This window comes from Schistocerca cancellata, chromosome 7 (assembly GCF_023864275.1).
Source record: "Schistocerca cancellata isolate TAMUIC-IGC-003103 chromosome 7, iqSchCanc2.1, whole genome shotgun sequence".
In the NCBI taxonomy this organism is placed as follows: Eukaryota; Metazoa; Arthropoda; class Insecta; order Orthoptera; family Acrididae; genus Schistocerca; species Schistocerca cancellata.
Window position 1 is genome coordinate 198,195,906 of NC_064632.1, and position 25,320 is coordinate 198,221,225.

A 25,320-nucleotide genomic window follows, 5' to 3' on the forward strand; every position below is an offset into this window, starting at 1 on the left:
ACCTGCCAAACTGTAATATCTACTTTTTCTGCTTTGCACTTCTTGTACACTTATTATTTCGTTCATATTCTCACAATCAATATCTTTCAGGAACTTCAGTCATTGTTAATACTAATTAGTTAATTTTGTCTTCTTCTTTCTTGGTTGCTGACTGTCTCATTTAGCCCTTTTCTCTAATTTAATCTCATCCTTCACTTGTTAAGTTTTCTTTCAACATATTCACTCTCTTCTATTATCAAGATGAATGGACTTCCTCCTTCTCATCTGTTTCTTTTCCTTGCTGTTCTTTCTGTTTCCTTCTTTTAAATTCACAACTGGCAAGATCTCCACCTTTTTTATGTTTATGTTTTGGCATACCGTTAAACTTTAATATTTCTCAACCCATTAAAATTCCACTTAAAACACTGCTCAATACTTTAAAGAATTCACTTTAAATTTATTTCACTTGCTATAACTTTCAATTTTCCTTGATCTGCTCTACTCGACTTCCAAAAGTAGACTGATCTACAGAATTACACCATTCTGAGCTGGAATATATCCCTAACACAACAGGATAATGAAACATTTGTGAACATTCGCAAACATTCTGGAAGACTCTTTGACACCCACATCTTCAAACCCAACCTCTGCAGCTCCAAACCTAAATCTCCAAAATGTCCTTCATGAATGGGGAATGGAAGGGTACCAAACCCAATGACACCCATGGGTGTAATGTGGGAGTTTGGAGAGTTATAGCAGCACGCACCATTCCTGGCTTCAACTGTAACTATGGGCAAGTACCTATGATCAGCAGCAACAGCGTTACAGAAGACAACATCTCTTTCACACTACATTTATCTCTAATGCATAGTGCTTTGTATTACTTAATGTGAGTACTACTTTTTCATACAATTTAACTTGCCTTATTTCCTGTTTTCTTAGCACATCCCAAAGATGTTTGCCAGTAACATTATATGTATGTTAGTTTTAATCAGCATATTAATGGTGGATATTATGTTTTTGTCACTGGCAATGTGCTTAATATCCAAAGATGTCGATTCAGTTGTTTATGTAACACATTATGTAATTTCATTTCTAACTTACTTTATATGTGTTAACAGAAAAATAAATAACAATAAAGGGCAGTTTATGTCTGTGTATGGCATATTTCCAATAAATTATTTAGGCTTGTTGTCATCAGTGATTGAACTGCTGTTCACAGGTTTCTTTTAGTTGATGTGTGTACTTTACATTTACCAATGTATCAGTAACATAAATGACATGCAGTGTTAACAGTTATTAGATATATACTGAGATTCTACTGCCATTTAAGCAGGACTATTAGCTTTTGTTGTGTTTACAAGGGAACAGAGGTTTATGTAAGAGTAATATCCACATATTATTTGTGTTGTCTTACTTTTTCTTCCGTTCTGTTACAAGTTGTTGACATCCTTGAAAGTTTCCATAGATCCTTTAAATAACAAGTGTGCTAATAATCAACATGTAAATAAATTATATGGATAATAGAAATAAGGTAAGAAAAGTTTTGGCAGAATGAAAATAATTTAGGGGTAAAGGATACCACTCACTTAACAGTAGAAGCCCTGAGTTGTCGACAGGCACACAAAATTAAAGCTTTGGTAGCTTTCACACAAATCCTTTAATGAGCTACAGTTCATGGCCAAAAAAGGCATGCATGTGAACCCAAACATATGTGCGCACATGCAGTTGCACTGTGCTAGCTGAGACTAGAGTTTGGGAGGTACACTTGGGGGAGGGGTTATGTTGGGAGGAGGGGGGGGGGTGGTAGAGCAGTAGATGGAGAAAGACAGGGAGAGTGGGAAAGGGGTAGTCAACACCTCAGAAGAAGGCAGGAGATGAGTGGGATAGAGATGTGGGAGAGACAGACAGTAGGAGGTGACAGTACAGATGAGGGAGAAACTGTCGGGTCGAGTGTGTGGGTGCAGTGGGTTAGTCACAAATGAAGCCACGACATTACAGAAAGAAGGATGTGTTGCAAGGATAACTCTCATCTGCATAGCTCAGGAAAGCTGGTGCTGGGGAAGGTCCAGATGGCACTAATTATGAAGCAGCCACTGAACTCAAGTGTGAGTGCTCAGCAGTGTGGAACTTGCAAATGTTGTGGTCAACAGCATGTTCCACCCATGGGAGATCAACTCCGCTCTTGACCACAGTTTGCCAGTGCCCATTCATTCTGGTGGACAGCTGGTTGCTGATGACGCCAACATAAAATGCTGTTTAGAAATTTCAACAGAGCTGGTATACGACATGCCTGCTTTCACAGGTAGCCCTGCCTCCGATGCGCTAAGACAAGCCTGAGAGTGGACTGTAGTAGGAAATTCAGGGTAGGTGAATTGGGCATGTCTTGCACAGGGATATGATTTTTATGGCAAGGGATGAATCAGGATGTTCCGTAGGGTGAGTGGGTGGCAGAATACTACTTTAGGAGGTTTAGAATGTCCCTCATTTTCAGCCATGACTGTAGACAGTAGGAGTCCTTACGAAGGGCACAGTTGAGATGCTACAGTCCTTTGCCAGGGCTTCTACTATCTAATCATCATGCCCAGAAATGACATATCCTAGCCCCAATCCTCCCTACCCCTCCTTAAGTGATATTCCGCCACACACCCAACCTACACATGTATACAGTATATGTATTATTCTTAGTTCATCGAAGGGTTCGTCCAAAAGCTAGCAAAGCTTTCATTCCATTTTATGTGCCTGTTGACAACTCAACACATCTGCTATGTAGTGAGTGGTCCCCTTTACTCGTGAATTATTGGTACGGATAATATATTGGATGTTTCAGAAGTGACGGTCAATATTCAGGGACATGACAATGATCATTTGAAACAAAAAAGTCAAGTAAACATGTGCTCTAAAATGCATACCTTAAGAGCTATGAGCAATTCCTGATCTTCGATACTATGAAACAAATCTCTTCTACTGCTAGCTCTTTGCTGGGAAGTGGTAGTATGGCCCAAAACAAGAAAAAAAGTTCAGTAACAATTTACTCTAAAATGCACACCTTATGAGCATGAGCACTCTTTCATCTTCACCACTTTGGAACACATATTTACTGGATTTTTTTCCTTGTTTTGGTGCATACTACTACTTCCCAATTTATGGAAAGCGAAGATCCTACACTAGAAGAGATTTGTTTCACATATCGAAGATCAAGAATTGCTCATAGCTCTTAAGGTATGTGTTTTAGAGCCCACGTTTACTTCATGTTTTGTTTCAAATGATCATCCTGTCATACCGCTGAATATTGACTATCACTTCTGAAAAACCCTCTGTATACCACGAAACATTGCTGAAGCACGTCAGAATTTCTTGTACATCTTTCTGTATTTTCTTTCATGGTTCAGAAACCTATTATTTCCAGAATATCTCATCATGCTAAGTGATGTATTTTTACAGGTACATAGGATGCGGTACACTTCACTGGTATTTGGGTAGTGTAGTTGACAATCTTGGCAAGTGGTTCCAGTAAATTTGTTATGCAAACTGAGTATTCATATGGGTGTCAGAACCCACACCCACATTCATACCTGCACCTGCACCCATAAACAGGAGGATAGTTGTGACATAGGGTGCAGAACGTATTGCAGGGAAAGAGGAGAAACTGCTGATAAAACAGTGAGAGTCTGTATGCGCTGCCAGTCATCCTCAGGGAGCCATTGAAGACTGATGAAAATGTCCTCCACTACACAATATATAGAGTGCAGTGAATATTCTGCATATGCGTCAGAATCAAGTTGGCAGGTGGATCACAGTACCTAGCAGCAGTGCCCTCGCTGGTGAACTGCGGAACTCAAGCTGTCCTCTGGGTTGCCACTCAGTGATGTCATGGATGTACTGTGTCATCATTGATAAGAGCAAATCATGGAGATGGTACTGTTACATACCCTGTCCAACTGGTAGGTATTATCACAGTTTATCTGATTTTCCAACAGTACTATTTCCACAGAGTCTTTAATAATGGAGTCACAAGATGATGTTTCTGTGATCAGAATAATTGTTTTATCATACTCCACTGCTACCTTAAACAAAACATTACCAATAAAGGGAAGATAAGCTGAAGATTTTGCTGGCAAGTTCTCCCTTTATGCAGTTCCTGGCTCTTGGTTTTAACTTATAGAGTCCTGTTAATCTGCTGAGTACAATATCCAAATTGGTAGACAACCTTTTTATAGAGGATTTCAAGGAGAGAGCAACCGAATCAGCTGCTTTTAAACCAACTGTATTTTGGAGATACGTGGACAAAACTTTCATAATGTGGCCTCATGGAGAAGATAAATCAGTGGAGTTTCTACTACACCTCAACTCCATTCATAACAACATCCAGTTCACTATGGAAATAGAGAAAGATGTTGTCTGCCTTTCTTGGATGTCTTGGTTAGCCAGAAAAACAATGGCTCTCTGGGACAATCAGTTTATAGTAAGTAAACTCATACCAATTTGTAATTACAAGTGTCTACTTGTCATACCCGATGCAAACTATGCATGTACTTAACACACTTGCACACAGAGCTAACACGGTCTCAGATCTAGGTAACTGCCTAAAAGGCTTTCCCACCTAAAGGCAGTGCAGTGTTCAGAGAAAATGAAAATTCTATCTGGCAGATTAACAGGGCTCAATCAGTTGAAACCAGGAATCAAGAAGTGGATAAAGAGGAGAACATGCTGGCTAAATCTTTAGCTTATCTTTCTTTTGTTGGCAACATTTTGTAAATTTCAGATGGTTTTCCACCCACCATCTAAGATAGAAGGCCTTCTGGGATCAGTGAAGGACAATCTCTTATTGTAAAAGGCTGGAATTTACAAAAACAATTCTGACCACAGCAACAGCTTTTTGGGACTCATTATTAAATAATTCAGAAAATCTGATGAAACTTGATAGTGGCCACAAGCTGGACAGTGCATGGAACTCTTTATCTCCACGACTTGCTCAAAAAATCACTGAGACTCTTTTAGATTTGTCTAAGATCTTTGATTCTGTGAACCATTCAGTACTTGAATCCAAATTAGGAACTCATGGCATAAGAGGTGTGGTACTAAATTTCTAAAGTTCTTACTTCTGCAAGAAAATGTGCCAAACTATGCTATAAGACTGACAGGAAAATCAACAGACAGGACTCTCACCTGTGGAGTCCCATAGGTATGTATTCTTGGGCCATTTTTGTTCTTTGTATAATATATTAATGACGTAACACTGCCATAAAATTTGATGTTTGTGAACTATGCTGACAACGCATCATTTATTATCTGAGGTTGTACTGAACAGATAGCAGCATTTTGAAACAATAAAGAGAGCTTTGGCCACATCACAGAATATCTAATACAGAATAAATACCTTAGGAGTAAAGGAGATATAGGATTTGGAATAAATCCTTTCTTGAGCTAGAGTGTGTACACGCAGAAGACAGTTGTGATGTAATTCTTGCTAAATTATAATTAATCTCATGTGGACACAATTAGCAAGTCACTTCTGCAGCTGAAACACCAGATAAAAATAAATTTCTAGGCATTTTACTAGGTGAAAATCTTCTGTAGAGAGAGCATGTCAGCTACCTCTGTAATTGGCTACTGGCTCACTAAAACAAATATAACAACTTACCCTGTCCTAAAATATATATGCTTTAGCCTGCCCACATTTGAGATACTGGACTGAAATTTGCAGTGAGGTTCTCACAGTCTACCTGTATAGGATATTCAGGCTTCAGAAGACAGTACACACAATAATTTCTAATAATGGCAAATATCAATCCTGTACTGATTTCATCAAATATAATTTACTGACTGTATGTAACCTGTGTATGCCCTTAAAATAATTATGTTTGTAAAAGAGAATTAAAAAATAAACACAATGAATAGAGACATTCATCATCATAGAGCATGAGCCAGATGAGATTATCAAAGATTAATGAGAAATAAAAGAACAAAAACAATCAATTTAATTGGACAGATATAATAGATATTGGATTTATCTATCTAATTAAATTATTTTGGGAAATAAAGGAGCTACAGATCACAGCCTACTTCCTGATGGAAGACAGTTCTATAACAAGTTGCCAAATAGTATAACGCAACTCCATGGAAATCATCTTAAGAGCAGAACAGTTGTTAATTAAAAGATGGTTATCATCACTCGAAATGTTCTGAATGCCATTATTTATAGTGCTATTTTTGTATATAGTAAATCAGTGGCAGCAGGTATTTACATAACAATATAAATGTGCTACTCATTATACACATTATTTATATTTATGGTATGATGATATTGTTCTAAAGGCACAAAACATGATGAGTCTTTGATATAAGTTACCATGGACAAATAAGTAAGAATTATTATTATTATTATTATTATTATTATTATTATTATTATAGAAACTTGCTGCACAATTAAAACTTAGTGATGGACTGGAACTTAAAACAGTGACCTTTCCCAAGTGAGGCACTACCAACTCAGTCATTTGTGTGTGCAACATAACTAAATTCAAAGTTTCAGTCTTGATCTCTTTCCTATTGGCAGGGTTTCTTTCTCATAAACTCCTCAAAGAAACTAATCCACAACATGCACTTCACCCACAAGGTATTGCCTCTAGTGCAACTTCACAAGGTGCTTATCAATGAGGAAACTTACATTCTTAAGAACTTATTACCCAAAGCAATGGACACAAACATTAAACCTGTCATTTGAGAGCAAAGTTAGACAAGACTTTTAGCGAAAGGTCTCCTAGGTTGTAAGCAATGCTCAAATAAAAGTTCTAGCCACATAATCTCAGAAAGGGTACCAAACATAATTTTTGTAGGAATAAGCAAAAAATCTGAGCTCTTTGCACATAATGATGTGTAAGCCAGTGGTCATACAGTAGAAGACTGCTGTTGTGTACAGACAACACTAAGTGCCAAAGATAACTGTTATAGATTGGTAAGAAATGGTGACTCTTGATGACGTTTAGCAATGAAATCCTACCTTTTGTTGTGTGTTCTGGCAGTAGTGGTCTTATCTTAAAGCAAGAATGCAAACATGTAAAGAAACAGGCCCACTCACCTATTTGAAAGATGTTAACCCTTTTAGTGCCAAATACGATCTGATCGTGATCCAGATTTTCGGCGAAAAATGCCAGTAACGATCTGATCGTGATGCAGTTCTCATTCATTTTTTCCGCGCTTAAAGGCAAAGTTGTTAGTATTTCCTAGCCAAGACGCAGAAGGAAGGTCGAAGGCACAGCATATCGATCTTCTTTTCGATTGTCAGTGCGATATTTCGAGTAAAATAAACTTCTCTGGTGGTGTTTATTTACCGACTATTTCGCGGCAGCATGGCGTCGTCAAGTAAGAAGTTGCGGTTCGATACACGTGATTTAGACAATAATTTGATAAGTAGTGGAAGTGAAGATGAATTTGCAGGATTTGCAGAAAGTGAATCGAATTATGAAATGTCAGGTGGAGAAGAGGACTCGTCGTTTTCTTCTTCAAGTGACGATTGTGCGTCAGCAAATGACGACAACGATGACCAAACGCAACTAAATTGCAGTGAAAATACTTTTGTTGAAGTAATGGATGAGGCATCAGATAATCCACCTCCTCCAAGCTTTGTGTATGCAGAAGTACCAGGCCCTAAACATATACCAGCAAACGCCACACCAATTGATTTTTTCAATTTGTTCTTCTCACTGCAGCTTTTTACGATTATGGTGACAGAGACTAACAGATATGCTCGCCAGGTGATTCAGTCTACGCATTTATCGCCAAATTCGAGAATCAAACAGTGGCAACCAACAACTGTAGCAGAAATGAGGGCTTTTATAGCAGTAATTTTGAATATGGGACTGATAAAAAAACTGATGATTTTTAGTTATTGGTCAACTGATGCAAACCTGTTGACACCGTGGTTTTCACAAATGTTTTCACGCAACAGGTTTCAGTTGTTGCTGCGGTTTTTCCATTTTGTAGACAATTCGAAACTTCACCCTCCTGGTCACCCATTATATGATCCAACAGCCAAGTTTCAAGTGTTGGTGGATATTGCCAACAATGCTTTCCGTCGCTACTACACTCCACACCAGCAACTGAGTGTCGATGAAAGTCTTGTTGGGACAAAGGCGCACTCACAGCTAATCCAGTACCTTCCCAATAAACATCATCACAGATGGGGAGTCAAATTTTGGATGCTGTGTGATTCAGTCGTAAATTACTGCCTGGGGTTTTATGCATACCGTGGTGCAAAATGTGATGATGACAAAAACGAAATAAAAGAGAATGGCCTGGGATATGTAGTTGTCATGAAACTACTAGCTCTTGGGAGCTACATGCAAAAAGGTTGCCATGTGTTTTGCGATAACTTTTTTACATCTATTCCTCTAGCAGAAAAGCTGTATTCAGTTGGCACTTATCTAACAGGAACAATTAGAAGAAACAGAAAATTCCTGCCACGTGGTCTTCTGTCAAATTATGCTGTAGGTCAGCTAAAGTTTTTCAAGAAATCTTTTATACTTCTCTGTGGCTTCAGACAGAAGAAATCACAGAGAAATCCAGTCCTCCTTGTGAGTACATCATCCTCTGCTACATCATCAGAAAAGACAATTCACAATAGACAGTCGGTCAAGAAACCGGATGTTATTTTTGATTATAATAAGTATATGGGTGGCATTGACTCATCTGATATGATGGCATACTGCTATTTAGATGAGAGGAGGACTGTCAAGATGTGGAAGAAGGTAGTGTTCAGCATAATTGCCAGGATGTTGCTGAATGCATATGTTTTGTATAAGGAAAGCCTAAACCCCAGCGACAAACCACTGACACGGCTGAAGTTTAACAGCATAATCATTTGCAAACTTTCTAAACAGTGGTTTCAGGCAAGGACTGCAACCACAAGTGCAATAGATATAAATGTACCTGCTCCAACAGTATATGGTGTAGAGACTCTTCCAGGGAGAAAGGAACGCTACTGTAGTGTTTGTTCTACGAAGGATAAGAAGCGGCGTTCACGAACAGTGTGTGTTTGTTGCAAGAAAGGACTGCATCCTTCATGTGTTGGTCAGCATGTGTGCAAGTAGTTGTCATAACTGCAACCTCACATTTGTCAGTGATTTATGACTGAAGAACTGAGAACACGTTCAGAGCAAAACAATTTTTTTTTTTAATGTTATGTTCTTTTTGATTTTTTTCCTTAGTGAAATAAAAAAAATTTTGTATTCCTTTATGGTGTTTTTGTTAAGGAAACTACAGAGATTCTATATATACCTGAAATTTTTGAGTATATCATCATTTGATGGGTCTCAGAGTAAACTGAAATCAAAGTTTTAATTTTTTTCGATAAACCCCATCATTAAAATAATTTTTTTCTCTGAAAATATGTTCTTTGACAATGTGTATTGCACATATTACTGTAGGCATCAGCATTCCCTAAAAATTAAAAAAAAATTACATTCCTTTATGCATTAGTTAAGATTTTATTGCAAGTATGGCAGAGGTCTGCATTTTACTGTAAAATCGCATGGCACTTTTAACATGATCTTTTGAGAAAACGTCTGGCATTAAAAGGGTTAAAAATACTAGAGATTTTTAGCAACGTATTTCAGAACCAGTTAAAGGATAAAAACATTCTTACAAATGCCCAGAAACATGACAAAACAATTATCTCCATGCAGTTACAAGAAATTATTGAGCTGGTAAGTAATCACCAGAAGCTTTCCACAACAACACAAATTGAAGTACTATGCACAAAATAAACAGATCTTGAAAACTCAGACATACAGCCCAGAGTTTTCATTGTATGACTTCCATCTCTGCAAGCTACTAGAGAAGTAGAGAGAGATAAAGAAGAGATGGAGCTTAATAGCTAGTTGTGGACAAGTGAGAAAAATGGCAAGGTCACAGATTCAGAAAAGTGGCAGAGCGAACAGTATACAAGCTCAGATTGGGTAGGGCAACAGTGGTGTCCCTTTCATGGACCCATCCTCACATTTGCCTTAAGCAATTTAGGGAAATCATGCAAAACCTAAAACTGGATAGCCAGAAAGGAATTTGAGCTGTCATCCTACAAAATACAAATTCAGTGTAAATGGATAGATAAAAAACCTACTCACAACACGGCAGCAGTGGAAAAAAACACACACACACACACACACACACACACACACACACACACACACACAACTTCTACCAGCTTTTGGAGCCAGTGGCTCCTTCTTCTGGCAGGAGAGTTGAAGGGGAAGGAAGAGGGAAAGGACTGGAGAGGTTTAGGGAAAGGGGTAGTTCAGAAAAGTCACCCAGAACCTGGGGTCACGTGAGACTTACTGGACAGTATAACAGACAGTCTGACTGCTGGGGACTGCACCAGACAAAATTTGAAAACCTCAGAGCTTAATGTTGGAAGACAGGGTAATATGCAAGACAGAGATTACTACTAAATCATCATGCATGAATTAATAAGATTGAAAAGCTAACTGCTTTGTATGTAACAGAGGTGGGAGGGGGGACGGCGGACAGACAAGTCAGAGAATGAAAGATGTAGAAAACTAAAATGGAGTGAAGAAAGGAGTAGTTACTGTCAATAAATGCTGAGACAGAAGAAATTAACGTAATTTAAGGCCAAATGGGTGGCAAGAAACAAGGACATGTTGTAGTGCTAATTCCCACCAGCGTAGTTCTGAGAAAATGGTGTCTGGGCGGAAGGATCCAGATGGGCACCTATGGTGAAACAGGCACTGTGGTCATGACTGTCACATTGTGCAGCATGCGCTGCAACAAGATATAGTGTGTTGCCTATATACACCCTCTGCCTATGCCCACTCATCCTGACTGATAACTGGGTGGTAGCCATGCTGACGTAGAAGACCAAACAGTGTTTACGTAACAGCTCGTATACGACATGCCACTTCACAGGTGACTCTCACTTTGCCACTTAGAGGGCTGGAAAAGGTGATGGTAGGAGGGTGCATAGGGCAAGTCTTGCAGCGGGGATGGCCACAGGGGTAGGAGAAAGATATTGCGGAGGTTTGGAGGGTGATGAAAAGCTATTCTAGGTGTGGTGGGTAAAATCTTAGACAGAATGGATCTCGTTTCAGGGCATGATTTTAGAAAGTCATGATCTTGTCAAAGTAGATGATCAACATATTCAATAATATAATTCATATAATATTGGGTGTCAAGTGGAGTCCTCTGAAGTTGTTTTTTGGAGGGATCAGCAGTACAAGGATTGGATGTGATGGCCTAGGAAATCTAGTTTTTAATCCAGGCTTTTGGGATAATCACGTCCAGTGAAGGCTAAAGTGAGAGTGATAAAGAGACTGCATCTGAACAAATACATTTGCCTCAAATGCCAAGGCTGTATGGGAGGGAACGTTTCACATGGAAGGATGGCAACTGTCAAAATGTAAGTTCTGTTGTTTGTCAGTAGGTCTGATGTAGACAGAAGTGTTTAGCTGGCCTTCAGTGAGGATGATTGTGATCAACATCAAGGGAAGTGGCATTGGATTTGGAATAGAACAATGTGAAATTCAGTTAGGAGAAGGTACTTAGAGATTCCAGGAATTTTAACAGGTCAACCTCACCACTAGTCCATGCGGCAAAGATGTCATCAGTGTATCTAAACCAAATCAAGGGCTGAAGGCTTATGGATCCCAGGAAAGCCTCCTCCAAGCAACCCATGGAAAGGCTGTCATAGGAAGGGGCCATCCTGGTTCCCATGGCCGTACCCCTGATCTGTCTGTATGTCTGTCCCTCAAAGGTGAAGTAATTGTTGGTAAATATAAAGCTGATTAAGGTGAGCAAGAAGGATGTGAACCGAGCGAGTTGGCACAGTGGTTAGCACACTGGACTCGCATTCGGGAGGACGACGGTTCAATCCCGCGTCCGGCCATTCTGATTTAGGTTTTCCGTGATTTCCCTAAATCGCTCCAGGTAAATGCCGGGATGGTTCCTTTGAAAGGGCACGGCCGACTTCCTTCCCCAACCTTCCCTTAATCCGATGAGACCGATGACCTGACTGTCTGGTCTCCTCCCCACAACAACCCAACCAACCAAGAAAGATGTCATAGGCTTGGAATCAGGTGGGCGTTGACTGAGGAAATGTTTGGCAGCAGACAGACCATGTATGTGGAGGATGTTGGTATAGAGACGGCATCACTAGTGACAAGCAAGGTGTGTAGTGGGAGTGAGATGGGTACGGATTTCAGACAATCTAGGAAATGGTTGTTATCTTAGATATAGGAAGGAAGTCTTTGTACTATGAGTTACAGGTGTCGATCAACTAAGGCACATATACATTCGGTGGGTGCTTTGAATCCAGCAACTATAGGACAGCCAGGATGACTCGATTGGTGGATCTTAGGAAGAAGGTGGGGATGCGTGCTTTGAATGGGGTAAGAAGTTCTGTGGAGTGAGGTTTAAGTCCTTGTGAGGACCCTGAGGTTTTTAGGAGGCACTGCAGGTCAGTTTGAATCACAGGGATGGGATCTCAATAGCAGATGCTCTATGTAGAGGTGTCGGACAGCTGGTGTAGACCTTCACTAACAAACTCCTGTCGGTAAAGTACCACAGAGGTAGATCATTTGTCTGCTGCGAGGATAATGATGGAGTCATTAGCTTTTAAGGAATGTAGAGCCTGGAGTTCTGCAGAGGACAGGTTAAGTTCCTGTTGCAGGGTCCTGAGGAAAGATTGTGAATCAATGCTGGATGTAAAGAATTCTTGGAAGGCTTGTAAGGGATGATTCTAAGGCTGAGGTGGTGGATCAAGTTGGGATCATGGTCGGAACTGTTCAAGGCAGGGTTCAATGTCAGGTTTGGTTGGAAAGGTTCTGGGATTGAGTTGCAAAGTGGTATTTCCAGTTGACATTACGTGTAAAGGGAAGCAGGTTCTTCTCCAAAGCAGCATGGTTAAATGCAGGTTTAGGACAAAGTGAGACCCTTGGTAACACATAATTGGGGGGGGGGGGGGGGGGGGGGGAAAGAGTGCTTTATATGGAAGGTTGAGAACACTGTACAGTTGTGACTGGTTCTTGTTATTATAAGTAATTACCTACCAAAAACACAAACTGGTGGTATGTAATTACGTGCACGAATAGGAAAATAGTGTGTGTGTGTGTGTGTGTGTGTGTGTGTGTGTGTGTGTGTGTGTGTGTGTGTTTGTGTGTGTGTGTTTTTCCCCCTGCCGCTGCTCTGTAAGTAGATTTTTTATCTATCCATTTACATATTATCAATAACTGATTATTTTCGTTATAAAATACAAATTGAGACTTTCAACACTACACTAGTTTCCTCAGTTCAGAAACGCAAGGAATAGTGCTCAGTTCAGTAAGGCAAGAAATAACCCATCTTTAATGAAGTCATCAGAGATGTGACACAATCTGACATTATTAATGAATTGTTTACAGAATTAATTTTCACTCTGTGGCGGAGTGTGTGCTGGTCTGAAGCTTCCTGGAGGATTAAAACTGTATGTCAGACTAGAACCTGGGACCTATGTCTTCTGCGGAAAAATGGTCTACCAACTGAGCTATCAAAGCACAACTTAGGACCATATTTGCAAAACTTGCTTTATGCAAAAAAATAAAATTTTACAGGAGACACATTTATTTAATTAAGAAGCAAGTTTGTGGATTTTTTCCATAAATGCATTCCGTACAGTTCTGAATACGTTTCACGATAGTCTTTGCATAAACATAGCATTTTTGATAGCGTATCAACAGCTGGGAGAAAAAAATAGTTTTCTTTTTCAAAACTTGCTTTATGCTCAAACTAGATCATTGACTCTTGAATATTAAATGCCTGATTTTTACATTCAAGTTTTAAAATGATATTTCCTTTTTCTCTTCTACACAACTTCAGCAGGCCTTCGTCCTCATGACTTCTCCGTGAGCTGTCATAACCTAAGTATTCCTCACCACTTGCAGAGAGTATGTCATTGAAGAAACTTGCTGTATCCTTGGGAATGGTAAGGGAACACATAGCTTCATTACATCCTCCTCCTTTTCTGCACTCATGTGGTTTACCTTGGGAATAATCGCAGCACATTCCATAGCTTTGGATGAAGGAATGTCCTGCTTCAAATTATCCCTATATACTTCTGTCCAGAGAAATATATCATTTTAACAGCACACTGAATCTTACGATTGGTTTGTCTGTAAGTTCTTGATTGTACATCCATCATTTAGAAAGGCAAGTCAGATTTATTTCCTTAGCAATCCATTTAAAGTCATAGGAAAACCAGTCTTCACTCCTTACCAGCACCTTTCCAAACTTCACTAGAATATTCCTGCATTCACTACGTGATATGATCTCTTCTTTCTTCTAATATTCCTCTTCAACTCTACTGAAAACACGTGGAATGAAAAAATGTACATGAATAGGAAATTAGTGGGCAAGTTTGGAGAACACTGTAGTTCATTCCATAAAATGTGCTAACATAAAGAGCATCTTAGAATTCTTGTTACGGTTGGTGCTAGAGTCTGAAAAAAGCCTCTCTTGCCGATACCTCTAGTCTTCTCTTCCGAAAAATGTAGGAGAAAGTGTATTAGTGCAGATGGGATTTCATTTGCACCTCTTACAGATTCTGTTTCACACTGAGTATATTGAAAAATGTCATTAGTATCTTTTCTGGTTCATGTACCACCACAATCAGGTTACAGAACAGTACCTGTCATGTCTAAAAGGACTTCTCCAATAAATCTGCTAGGTAGACGTTCATTTTGTTGCATGTCAAAGCAAACTTTTGCACTGTCTTCAGAATATTTGTTCATGATGCTGTGGAACTTCTTTGCATGGGCTTTACACAAGTGCTGATTAGTTTTACACACTTTCTGGCAATCCTCAGTTTCTGAAGCATTTATTTTCAGTTTGAGCTCCTTACATGTTGAACAAGTGTCACTGTGAGGGGTACCAAAGCTGAGACTAAAATTCCTAGCAAACACTGTCTTAAATTTTGATGCACAATGGCTTTTATTGCCTTCTTGTCTTTATACTTCACAAAAATTTTTCCGGATTATATTTACATTTAATGTTGGGGGGACATATGACCTACTCCTTTTCCCTCTGCATTAATGGCACTATCTACACTCACATTTCAAAATGTTCTTTCACTTGTTGGGGCCTACCTATCTTGGCATAGGGTGTTACTAAGCCGCCTCTTCGTTCTTGTAGTCTAGTTCCATGTTCTTGATAGTGCTGAGCAGTCTGGGTTAAGTGATTCCACGATATATTTGCCCCCCCCCCCCCTTTTCTTATTTTTTTTTTTTTAATGTAGCAAATGTAGCAGCACAATCTGGTACTTGGGATCCACCTTGAAATTTTATCTTACACCTAACAGACACTGATGTAGAAGCCTTAGCTGAAGTGTGATCTGCAAAATGTCTAGCTGGTGCTAAAGTATTGATCCACGAACGACAGAAGGAATGCATCTTGCTTGCTCTTATCTCTTCAAGAATATAATAGAATATAGAAATAAGAGTGTTTGCCTGCCTGACAGGCTTCCCTCCATGTATGCTTGCCTCACACCTTTCAGTATACCAGCAGTCAGTACCAGGTGCTGCAATTTGCTTTGAATAACGATATGATTTGGTTTGGAGATGTTTGACTGCTTCATTTCTCTTCTTTTACAACCACCACTCACAGGAATATTATATCCACTTCCACCCTCCATTTCACAATTTAACAAAGTATAATTTTCTACATTTAACTTCATGATATGGTGGAAACAGGCTATCAACTCTCATAGCAGCAATCATCAACAAACACAGTTCAATATTCCGCATGCATATTAAAAAGATACCTGGTGCAGTGGCTACTGGGAGCTCCCATCAGGTACTGCGCCAAGTGACAGCATAGTTGGTACACAGTAACACACCTTGCCATTTACTATCAAGCGAAACAATTATGCCACGAGTACCATAACACAGTCAGAAAACTTGTTCTGACATCTATTGCATATTAAACAAATTATGAGAAAACCCAGCAATACCTCCAACGTCTTTTGCAAACTAAGTAGCATAAAGTGAGTTATGAAAAACACCTACATATGCATGAGGTGAGTTTTGCAAAACTGTTCTATAAGTTTGGAATAAGCTGGCTGGATAGGTTTGTAGAGAAAGCTGATGAGTATGTGTTTTTCTAAAGTATTTTTTAAAAAAATGTATAAAGCCAGTTTTGTGAAAACGGTCCTCAATTCTTGACCACGCCTCACAACTTTACTTCCAACACCACCTCATATGGAGCTTGGAAGGGAGGAGATGAGGTACTAGTGGAAGTAATGCTGAGAGGGTGGATTGAGTGTCATGCTTGGATAGCTCAGTCGGTAGGCTGCTTGCCTGTGGAAGGTCCCAGGTTCAAGTCCCATTCCATCACATAGTTTTAATCTGCCAGGAAGTTTCAAATCAGCGCTCTCTGCTGTAGAGTGAAATTCATTCTCGAAAAATTCCCTACGCTGTGGCTAGCCAAGTCTCAACAATATCCTTTCTTCCGGAGTGTTTGTTCCACAATATTGCAAGACAACTTATGTCAAGTTTGGAAGGTGAGATGAGTTACTCGTAGAAGTAATGCAGTGCTGGAGTGTTGTTGAGTTGCATTTGCGTGCTCAATTGATAAAGCACTTGCTCACAAAAGACAAAAGTCCAAGGCTGGAGTCCTCATCCGGCACACACTTCTAATCTACCAGTAAGTTTCATTATTAATGTAACTCCCTGTTCCATTAATTCACTGTCCTAATTAAATAGAAGTCTATGCCTGTTCCACGATCACTTGATTTCAGCCACAACGACATTTCTCAATTGATCACTATACACACAGAATCCAAACATCATGTTCATCTGAACACAAGTGTAAGAGGTACCTAAGATATTGTGAACTTCTCAACTCTATCACTGGCACAAATATGTTGACAGGACAGCATTCAAATAATGACAGAGAGATGACAAGTAAGGGAAAGAGGAAATCGACTACAACATTACGTAAGAAACAATCCTGATGTTTGCCTCAATTATACTGATTTCATCCCTTATCTTCTTGAAGTCAAGTGTCTTGATTACTGTGCTGCCTCACTTGAGGACATGCGCACACACACACACACACACACAAACCTGTATCACTACGTTGTCCAATCTGACTGTATTGAGCCGATACTGCAGCTTCTGCAGTGCCAACGCAATGCAGCCAACTGTGTTGCACATGCCCGTGTGTGCAACACAGCCAAGATGGTATCACTGTTGACCCCCCAACTTTTCCATAGTGCTGTGCTTGAGCAAATGTGAAACACAAACTACAATATATTCGAAGGTGCAGGTAATACATAACAACACCAACTAATATATAAATAAAAGTTCACAATCACAATTCAGACAAATTCTCAAACTTTTGCTCATACACCCCGATCTAGCGACATCTGTCATTGCTATCTCCACAGTGGGTATTGCCACTGTAATTTAGTCTCACGATAACAATTACAGTCAGTTTAATATTATTTATTTTGTTTCTTAGACATTTAATTATGGATTAATTTTCTTCCTTGCTTCATCTGAATGAAACCATCTTGTTCTAAAGCTGATTAAAAGGTGGTAACGTTTTTACCTGGTTTTCTGATATGTGAACAGCAGCCGAATCACTAATTTGCAGCCTCATTGGTAAATCATTAGTCTCTCTCATAACCAAATAAAATACTGACTTGCATTCAGAATCAAGAAAAGTTTGTCGAAGGACAAAATTTTCATCTTTCAATATTACCTTTACTTAAAAAGCACCATAAATGTTTTGTTATAACGTCAAGTTGAACACACACATTTCAAAACGACACAACACATATAAGTCACTGAGCGAGTTGACAAAGCAAGACATGTGAACACTGTAACATTCAAATGAGCACTGAGTCCAAGTCTAGCGGCCACTGGCTGGCCGCTTAGGTGGCGCAGCTGCTGCATGGCTGGCAGACAGCACCGCATGTAGAGGACGCGCGTAATTGCGCAGAGGTACTTTGAATGATCAGCGAGTCACAACACTTTTCCCCCTTTTGAAATTTTTTCACTGGTCTTGATGGAGGTGGCCTGTAGATTGCTAATGTCCATAGGCGTTGTGTGACTGGCCGTAAAGTCTCGAGGAGGAGGCTTCCCGTATGGACGGAAGTGTCCCCGATGATAATGGGTCGAGATGACAGGAGACGTAGGGGTCGAATCTGCTAGGGCCCCGTGCACCAATCTTTCCGTTGCGGGGCGATGTGTCGGCGTCTGTAGGGGGAGCAGGAGGAGGCAAGTAGATTGGCTCCGACAGATGATGGTCATCCGGTTCCTGCATGGGCACGTCTCCTGGTGGCGGCCGTTCTTGTACTGGCACGGAGATGACGGTGAGAGGGCTGTGTTGTGAGTAATGAGAGACGCCAAGATCCCGAGCGTCCGGTAGAGCTGAAGGTGGTGTAGCGGCATTCAGAACAGGCATTGCCGGCACACGAGGCCGAAGCTGGTCCGAATGACGCACTGCAACACCCGTGTCCATCTGGATTTCATACAGGCGTCGGCCAAGGTGTCTTAAGATGCGGCCCGGACTCCATTTTGGCTGCCTGTCATATTCCCGTACCCAGACAAAGTCGTCGGCGGTGAACCGGCCAAGCGAAGGCACCCACGGCCGTGAGGTGGAAGGCCGCAGAAGATGAAGTAGTGTGCGGGGCTGTCAGCCATGTAAGAGCTCAGCCGGGCTGTGGTCGCCCATGGGGGTGAAACGGTAAGAAGCCAGAAACTGGAGAAGCGCATCATCAGCAGCAGAAGAAGTCAGGAGTTTCCGCATCTGAGCCTTAAATGTGCGGACCAGTCGTTCAGCCTCACCGTTTGATTGTGGATAGAGCGGAGGGGCTGTGAGATGCATAACGCCGTGACGAGCACAAAAATCTGCAAATTCGGAAGAGGCAAATTGCGGACCATTATCAGTAACAAGAGTAGAGGGAAGGCCTTCCAAAGAAAAAATGCGGGCGAGAGCACTTGCGGTTGCCGCGGTGGTAGGCGACGTGCAACGGACAATGAAAGGAAAGTTAGAGTAGGCGTCAATTACGAGCAGCCAAGAAGTACCTAAAAAAGGACCCGCGAAATCAGCATGAATGTGATCCCAGAGAATCTCAGGCGAAGGCCACGGTGACAAAGATGCGGCCTGTGACGCACAAGGGCCGCAGGCAGCGACCATGTGTGCTATTTCAGAGTCGATGCCAGGCCAGTACACATGACGGCGCGCCAGAGATTTTGTGCGAGACACAGCCCAGTGCCCTTGGTGAAGGAGGCACAAGGCCGAAGCATGCAAAGACGCAGGTACCACAAAACGCAGCGAAGCATTGTTGGTGGAAAGGAGGATAACACCATCCCTAGCCGTGAGACGGTAGCGCAAAGCGTAGTAGTTCCGCAATGAGTCAGAAGTCTTAGCGGACGGACAATCTGGCCAACCCTTCTGAATACAGCGTAAAACCCGGGAGAGGGTAGGATCAGAACCTGTAGCCGCCACCAGCCGGTTCCCTGTGACGGGGAATCCGTCCACAACCCGCTGCTCGGCAACATCCAGATGGAAACACAAAAGTTCGTCCCTATTGAATGCCAGATCAGGACCCATGGGAAGGCGAGACAGTGCATCAGCATTTGCATGTTGAGCCGTCGGCCGGAAATGAATCTCATAACTGAAACGAGACAAGTAAAGAGCCCAACGCTGGAGGCGGTGTGCAGCCTTGTTGGGAAGTGACGATGATGGATGAAACAAGGAAACAAGCGGCTTGTGATCCGTAACAAGATGAAATTTGGATCCATAGAGAAAAACACCAAACTTATGAAGAGCATAAATAATGACCAAAGCTTCTTTTTGAATTTGAGAATACTTTTGTTGGGCGTCCGTGAGCGTTTTGGAGGCATAAGCAATGGGTTGTTCAGAGCCGTCTGAAAAATAGTGCGCAAGGACTGCACCGACCGCGTATTGAGAGGCGTCCGTGGCAAGAACAAGATGTTGGCCAGGTCGATAAGTAGCCAGGCACGGGGCCTGTTTCAGCATAGTCTTCAATTTCTTGAAAGCCGCATCAAATGACGTGGACCAGTGAAAAGGCACATTTTTATGCAACAGGCAATGCAACAGCTGAGCCACCGAAGCAGCAGATGGTAAAAACTTGTGATAGTATGCTATTTTCCCCAAGAAGGCCTGCAGTTCCTTAACAGATGTAGGGCGACGAAGGGCATCGATTGCAGCGACAGTTTGCTGAAGCGGACGAATACCATCCCGAGAGAGTTGAAACCCCAAGTACGTGATAGATGCCTGAAAAAATTGTGATTTCTGGAGATTACACTTAAAACCGGCAGTCTGTAAGACATGAAAAAAGTGACAAACAACAATGTCGTCCATGTAATTTATACATCCAGGGACAGGGTGCAACAATTGTTCCAAGAATCGCTGAAAGATAGCAGGGGCGCTGGCAACCCCAAATGGCAATCGTTGGTATTGATAGAGGCCGAAAGGCGTGTTAAGGACCAGAAACTGCCAGGAAGCCGCATTGAGAGGAAGTTGACGATAAGCTTCTGACAGGTCAATTTTAGAAAAATACTGGCCTCATGCAAGTTTAGTGAACAATTCTTCAGGTCGGGGCGTAGGGTAAGTGTTGATGAGGCATTGCGCATTTACAGTGGCTTTAAAATCGCCACAGAGACGAATGTCACCATTGGGCTTAGTAACGACAACGACAGGAGAGGACCACTCACTGGAAGTGACAGGAAGCAAGACCCCTGAAGTAGTGAGACGATCCAGCTCCTGTTTTACCCTATCACGAAGGGCCACAGGAATGGGCTGAGCCCGAAAAAACTTAGGCCGAGCAGTGGGTTTTAGTGTGATATGAGCTACAAAGCCGTTTGCACGGCCTAACCCAGGAGAAAAAAGGGACGAAAATGTCATCGACAAGGAATCCAATTGAGCATAAGGAACAGCATCAGAGACTATATTGACAGAGTCGTCTATGGAGAACCCAAAAATGCGAAAGGCATCGAAACCAAAAAGATTCTCTGCGGTACTCTGGTCAACCACAAATATGGGAACAGTGTGAATGACGGATTTGTAGGATACCTCAGCATTAAATTGTCCCAAGAGAGAAATCTTCTGTTTATTGTACGTCCATAATTTCCAAGTGACAGGTGATAGGAGTGGAGAACCCAACTGAAGATACATCTGAGAATTAATTATAGTGGCACCAGAACCGGTATCCACCTGCATGCGAAAATCCCGACCAAGGATTTGGACAGTGAGGAATAACTTCCCTAAAAGGGAAGAAGTGCAATTGACAGACAACACAGAATCAGAATCAGCATCAGCATCATGTTCATGATCATCATGTATGCGGTCAGATTTGCAAATGGAAGACACATGACCTTTCTTTTTGCAATTGTGACACACAGCCCAACGTTGGGGATAATCCTCGCGTGAATGTGTCGTAAAACACCTCGGACATGAAGGAAGTTGCCGGGGGCTTTGCATCAGTTTCTTATAGGTTTGTTTACGGTTAGGCCAAGGCTGCGCGTGGCAGCATACTGCGGCCACGTCGGCCAGCGGAGACGCGCTGCATGCGTTGTCAACAGCGCACAGAGGTTGTATTTCCCTGACGTCACCCCACGCCTCTATTTGCGTCCCAGCGGCGCAAGAAATTTCAGAAGACTGCACAATGGATTACGACTTCCTCTGGAGTCGGATTTGCCAACTGAAGGGCCCGTTGCCGAACTTCTTTGTCGGGTGCCGACCGGATAATAGCATCCCGTGCCATGGAATCGGCATAGGATTCTTTGTGAACTTCAGTAGCAAATTGACACTTTCTACTGAGGCCGTGAAGTTCAGCAGCCCAAGCGCAATAGGATTGATGCGGTTGTTTTTGACAACGATAAAAGGCAACACGAGAGGCTACCACATGCGTTTGCTTTTGAAAATAGACAGACAGAAGTGAGCACATTTCAGCAAAGGACAAATATGCAGGATCTTTCATAGGAGCCAATTGCGACAACAACTGATACATTTGAGGTAAAATCCAGGAAAGGAACAGAGTTACATGTTTGTTCGTCCGTGACATGAAATGCCAAGAAGTGCCATCGAAGATGTTTTCATAATCAGACCAGTCTTCCGCCGTCTTGTCGTAAGAAGGTATAGACAACGACGAGAAACGCCACGCATTTGACGCCACGACGAAATCACGAATCGCCGATGTTAGAAGCGTTTGCTGTTCAATGAGACCTTGAAATAGTTGCTCGACAGTAGCCATGGAAACCTGTGGGTCAATGATGAAAAGGAAAAATCCACTACCTCGTCGCCAATTGTTATAATGTCAAGTTGAACACATGTATTTCAAAACGACACAACACATATAAGTCACTGAGCAAGTTGACAAAGCAAGACGTGAACACTGTAACATTTGAATGAGCACCGAGTCCAAGTCTAGCGGCCACTGGCTGGCTGGCCGCTTAGGTGGCGCAGCTGCTGCATGGCTGGCAGACAGTGCCGCATGTAGAGGATGCGCGTAACTGCGCGGCGGCACTTTGAATGATCGGCGAGTCACAACATGTTTGTATACGGTATCCATGAATGGTTAGAACTTTTTTACAAACCTGTTTAAATACAACACAAGAGTTTATAAGGGAGCCTAGTTCATAATTTCTCATGTATTCCTTGCAGTAGTGCCATCCACATCAAATGCCACCTGATTAATCAAGCAAGGTTGATACTGTATCAAGTGCTTCAGTGTATCGGGAAATCACGAAGCTGTTTGAGGGCGTGTATTGTTTGCGCAAACCACCCTTCCGAATTCTTCCAACTAAATCTGCATGTGATCTCAATATAGTCAAAGCTTCATCTTTAAATGTAAAACAATCCCTATCTCAATCTATTAAACAATGTAAAAATATTGACCTCAGAAGCTATAGTTTAATCAGCAAATACAAGACAACCCTGTATTTTTTTGACTGTCAATTTTGGGAAAAAAATTTCATCTTATAATCAAGTAAATATGGTGATTCACTTTTGGCAGCAGCAGAAATATTGCAGTTGTGTCAGTTCAACCTAGACAGCTAAAGAAATCATCTGGATTAGATCGAGAGCCGCAAAATTTCCACTACTACTGAAAATGAATTACAACACGATACTCCACTTTATCAATGGGTTACACTATTTTGTTCTGGCCTCTCCAGCAGCATGTTACCATACTGCTGTGCTGACATTTCAATGTGTACTGGGATTGCAAACATGTATTTGCAAACAAACAAAGAAGTTAGTCATGTAACTTTAGTTTTTCAAGGTGACAGTTGAATCTCTATGACCATTCACCTTGCATTTCTGAAAAACACAAATGACTTACAACACTAGTTTTAAAACAACCTTTCTTAATTTTTCTATACAAATTTTACCCTAAACACTGAATTTCTTTTGCTCTTTAGGCTGCAACAGAAAAAGAGAAAATGCAATTTTGCTATGATTTGTTAAATGTTTGGTCAAATTTGAAAAGGCAAAGGTACTTACAGAAATAGAATAGACACTCAACAAACAATTGTTTCCATGATAAACGAAAAAAGTACTGAATTAACGCACAAGTTATTGACCAACACTACCTCCATCTAATTTAACGGTCTTCTCATAACAAATGAATCCTCTCTACAGTAAGAAAATGAGTTTTAGTAACCTACCATAAGTAAGATAAAAAGACAAGAGTAAAACCTGCACAAACATCAGATTTTACAATAAACACACTTTTTCCAGTTCCTCCCCTACATAACAAAAACAGTATTAACTATACTAAAAAGTTTTGCACTGTTCCTGTGTTTACAAGTGTATTTTTACAAACCTTGCGCATAATCTGAAGAAATCATCCACAGTATCAGGATGGTTCTTCAGTCCATTGGCTTCCTGAAGTATCGTGAAAGTAGGACCAATGAAAGCTTGAAGCATGTCTAACAAACCCTGCACACATCCTGGCTCAGATGCATATTCGTCTACCAATATACTTCCTAAATATAGAAAGCAACTATGTTGATACACCTGGTACAGCATCACAATCTGAAATAAATTACATATCTGTCAGTGATAAATAAAAGTCTTATAGTAATTACAGGCTACAATTCAAACACTGATTTTCCATTATAATATGAACAGTAATATTATCTTGGAACTCTTCCATTTGGTACGTGTTTGCACAGAAAAACTGTAGTATCAGAAATTAAGTCCACCTTGATGCAAAACACCTTGTTATTCATTTATTTCTTTATTATCCCAAACTAGTTTCAGTGACAAATATCATTATCATCAGTGGGGTTTTTAATCTAAAACATGCAGAAAATGGCATGGTTGTACAAACACAGTAAAACATTATTACATTTTTACAATTTGTTTTTTGAAATATAGTTTTCTATTGATACTTTCACACTACCTTATTTATTGTATGTTACAGCATGTTTTAAGCAATTATTGGCACTGTTTGGAACATATTTTCTGTGCTTAAAACATACTATAACATACAATAAATAAGGTAGTATGAAAGTATCAATAGAATACTATATTTCAAAAACCGCATTGTAAAAAATGTAATGTTTTACTGTGTTTGTACAACCATGCCATTTTCTGCACGTTTTAGATTAAAAAGCCCACTGACGATGGTGATATTTGTCGCTGAAACTAGTTTGGGATGATAAAGAAATAAACGAATAACAAGATGTTTTGCATCAAGGCGGACTCAATTTCTGATATTACTGTTTTCTATGCAAACACGGACCAAATGAAAGAGTTCCAAGATAATATTATTGTTTCTACGCCATGCCAGGCATTTCCAGTAAAGCTCTTCAACAAACTTAAAAAAACGACAGTGAAACTACATGAAACTAACTCGAACCTCAAGCACAACAAAATCTGCTTGGCCAACATAATTCCTAGTTATATTAAAATTAATGTAAACAATATGTCACCTGTAGCACAATGTGCTAAACGAACAGCTGGAAGAGCTTGGCTGAAATATGAAATTTGCTCCCTGTACTCAAAAAAACAATGTCAGCTTAAACAAATTACATCTAGAATTAGCAAACCAAATCTCCGGCTCCTCAGTACTGTATGAGACAATAGAAAGAATAAATCACCACTCACAGTCAATAATGCAAAAGAAACGGCAGAAAAAAGAACAGAAATCAAATAAACTCATGAACAAAAACTGCTCTAAAACCGAGACACACACACAACACACTTTCCATGAATGCTTGATTAATTTTACTGACATCACACTCACAAAAAAATAACAACAGCTGCTTGAGAAAAGCCCAAAATACAATTTGAACACCCACATAACACCATAGAAAA

General features: G+C 40.7%; 1 protein-coding gene across 1 annotated transcript in view; it reads right to left on the bottom strand.

The window, feature by feature from the left end:
• LOC126091953 (transportin-3) overlaps positions 1-25,320 on the bottom strand; it is a 211,400-nt gene that overhangs the window by 17,518 nt on the left and 168,562 nt on the right. Inside the window, exon 14 of the mRNA XM_049907291.1 lies at positions 23,822-24,033. Coding sequence (XP_049763248.1) covers positions 23,822-24,033 — 212 coding nt within the window. The remainder of the gene's footprint in view (positions 1-23,821; positions 24,034-25,320) is intronic.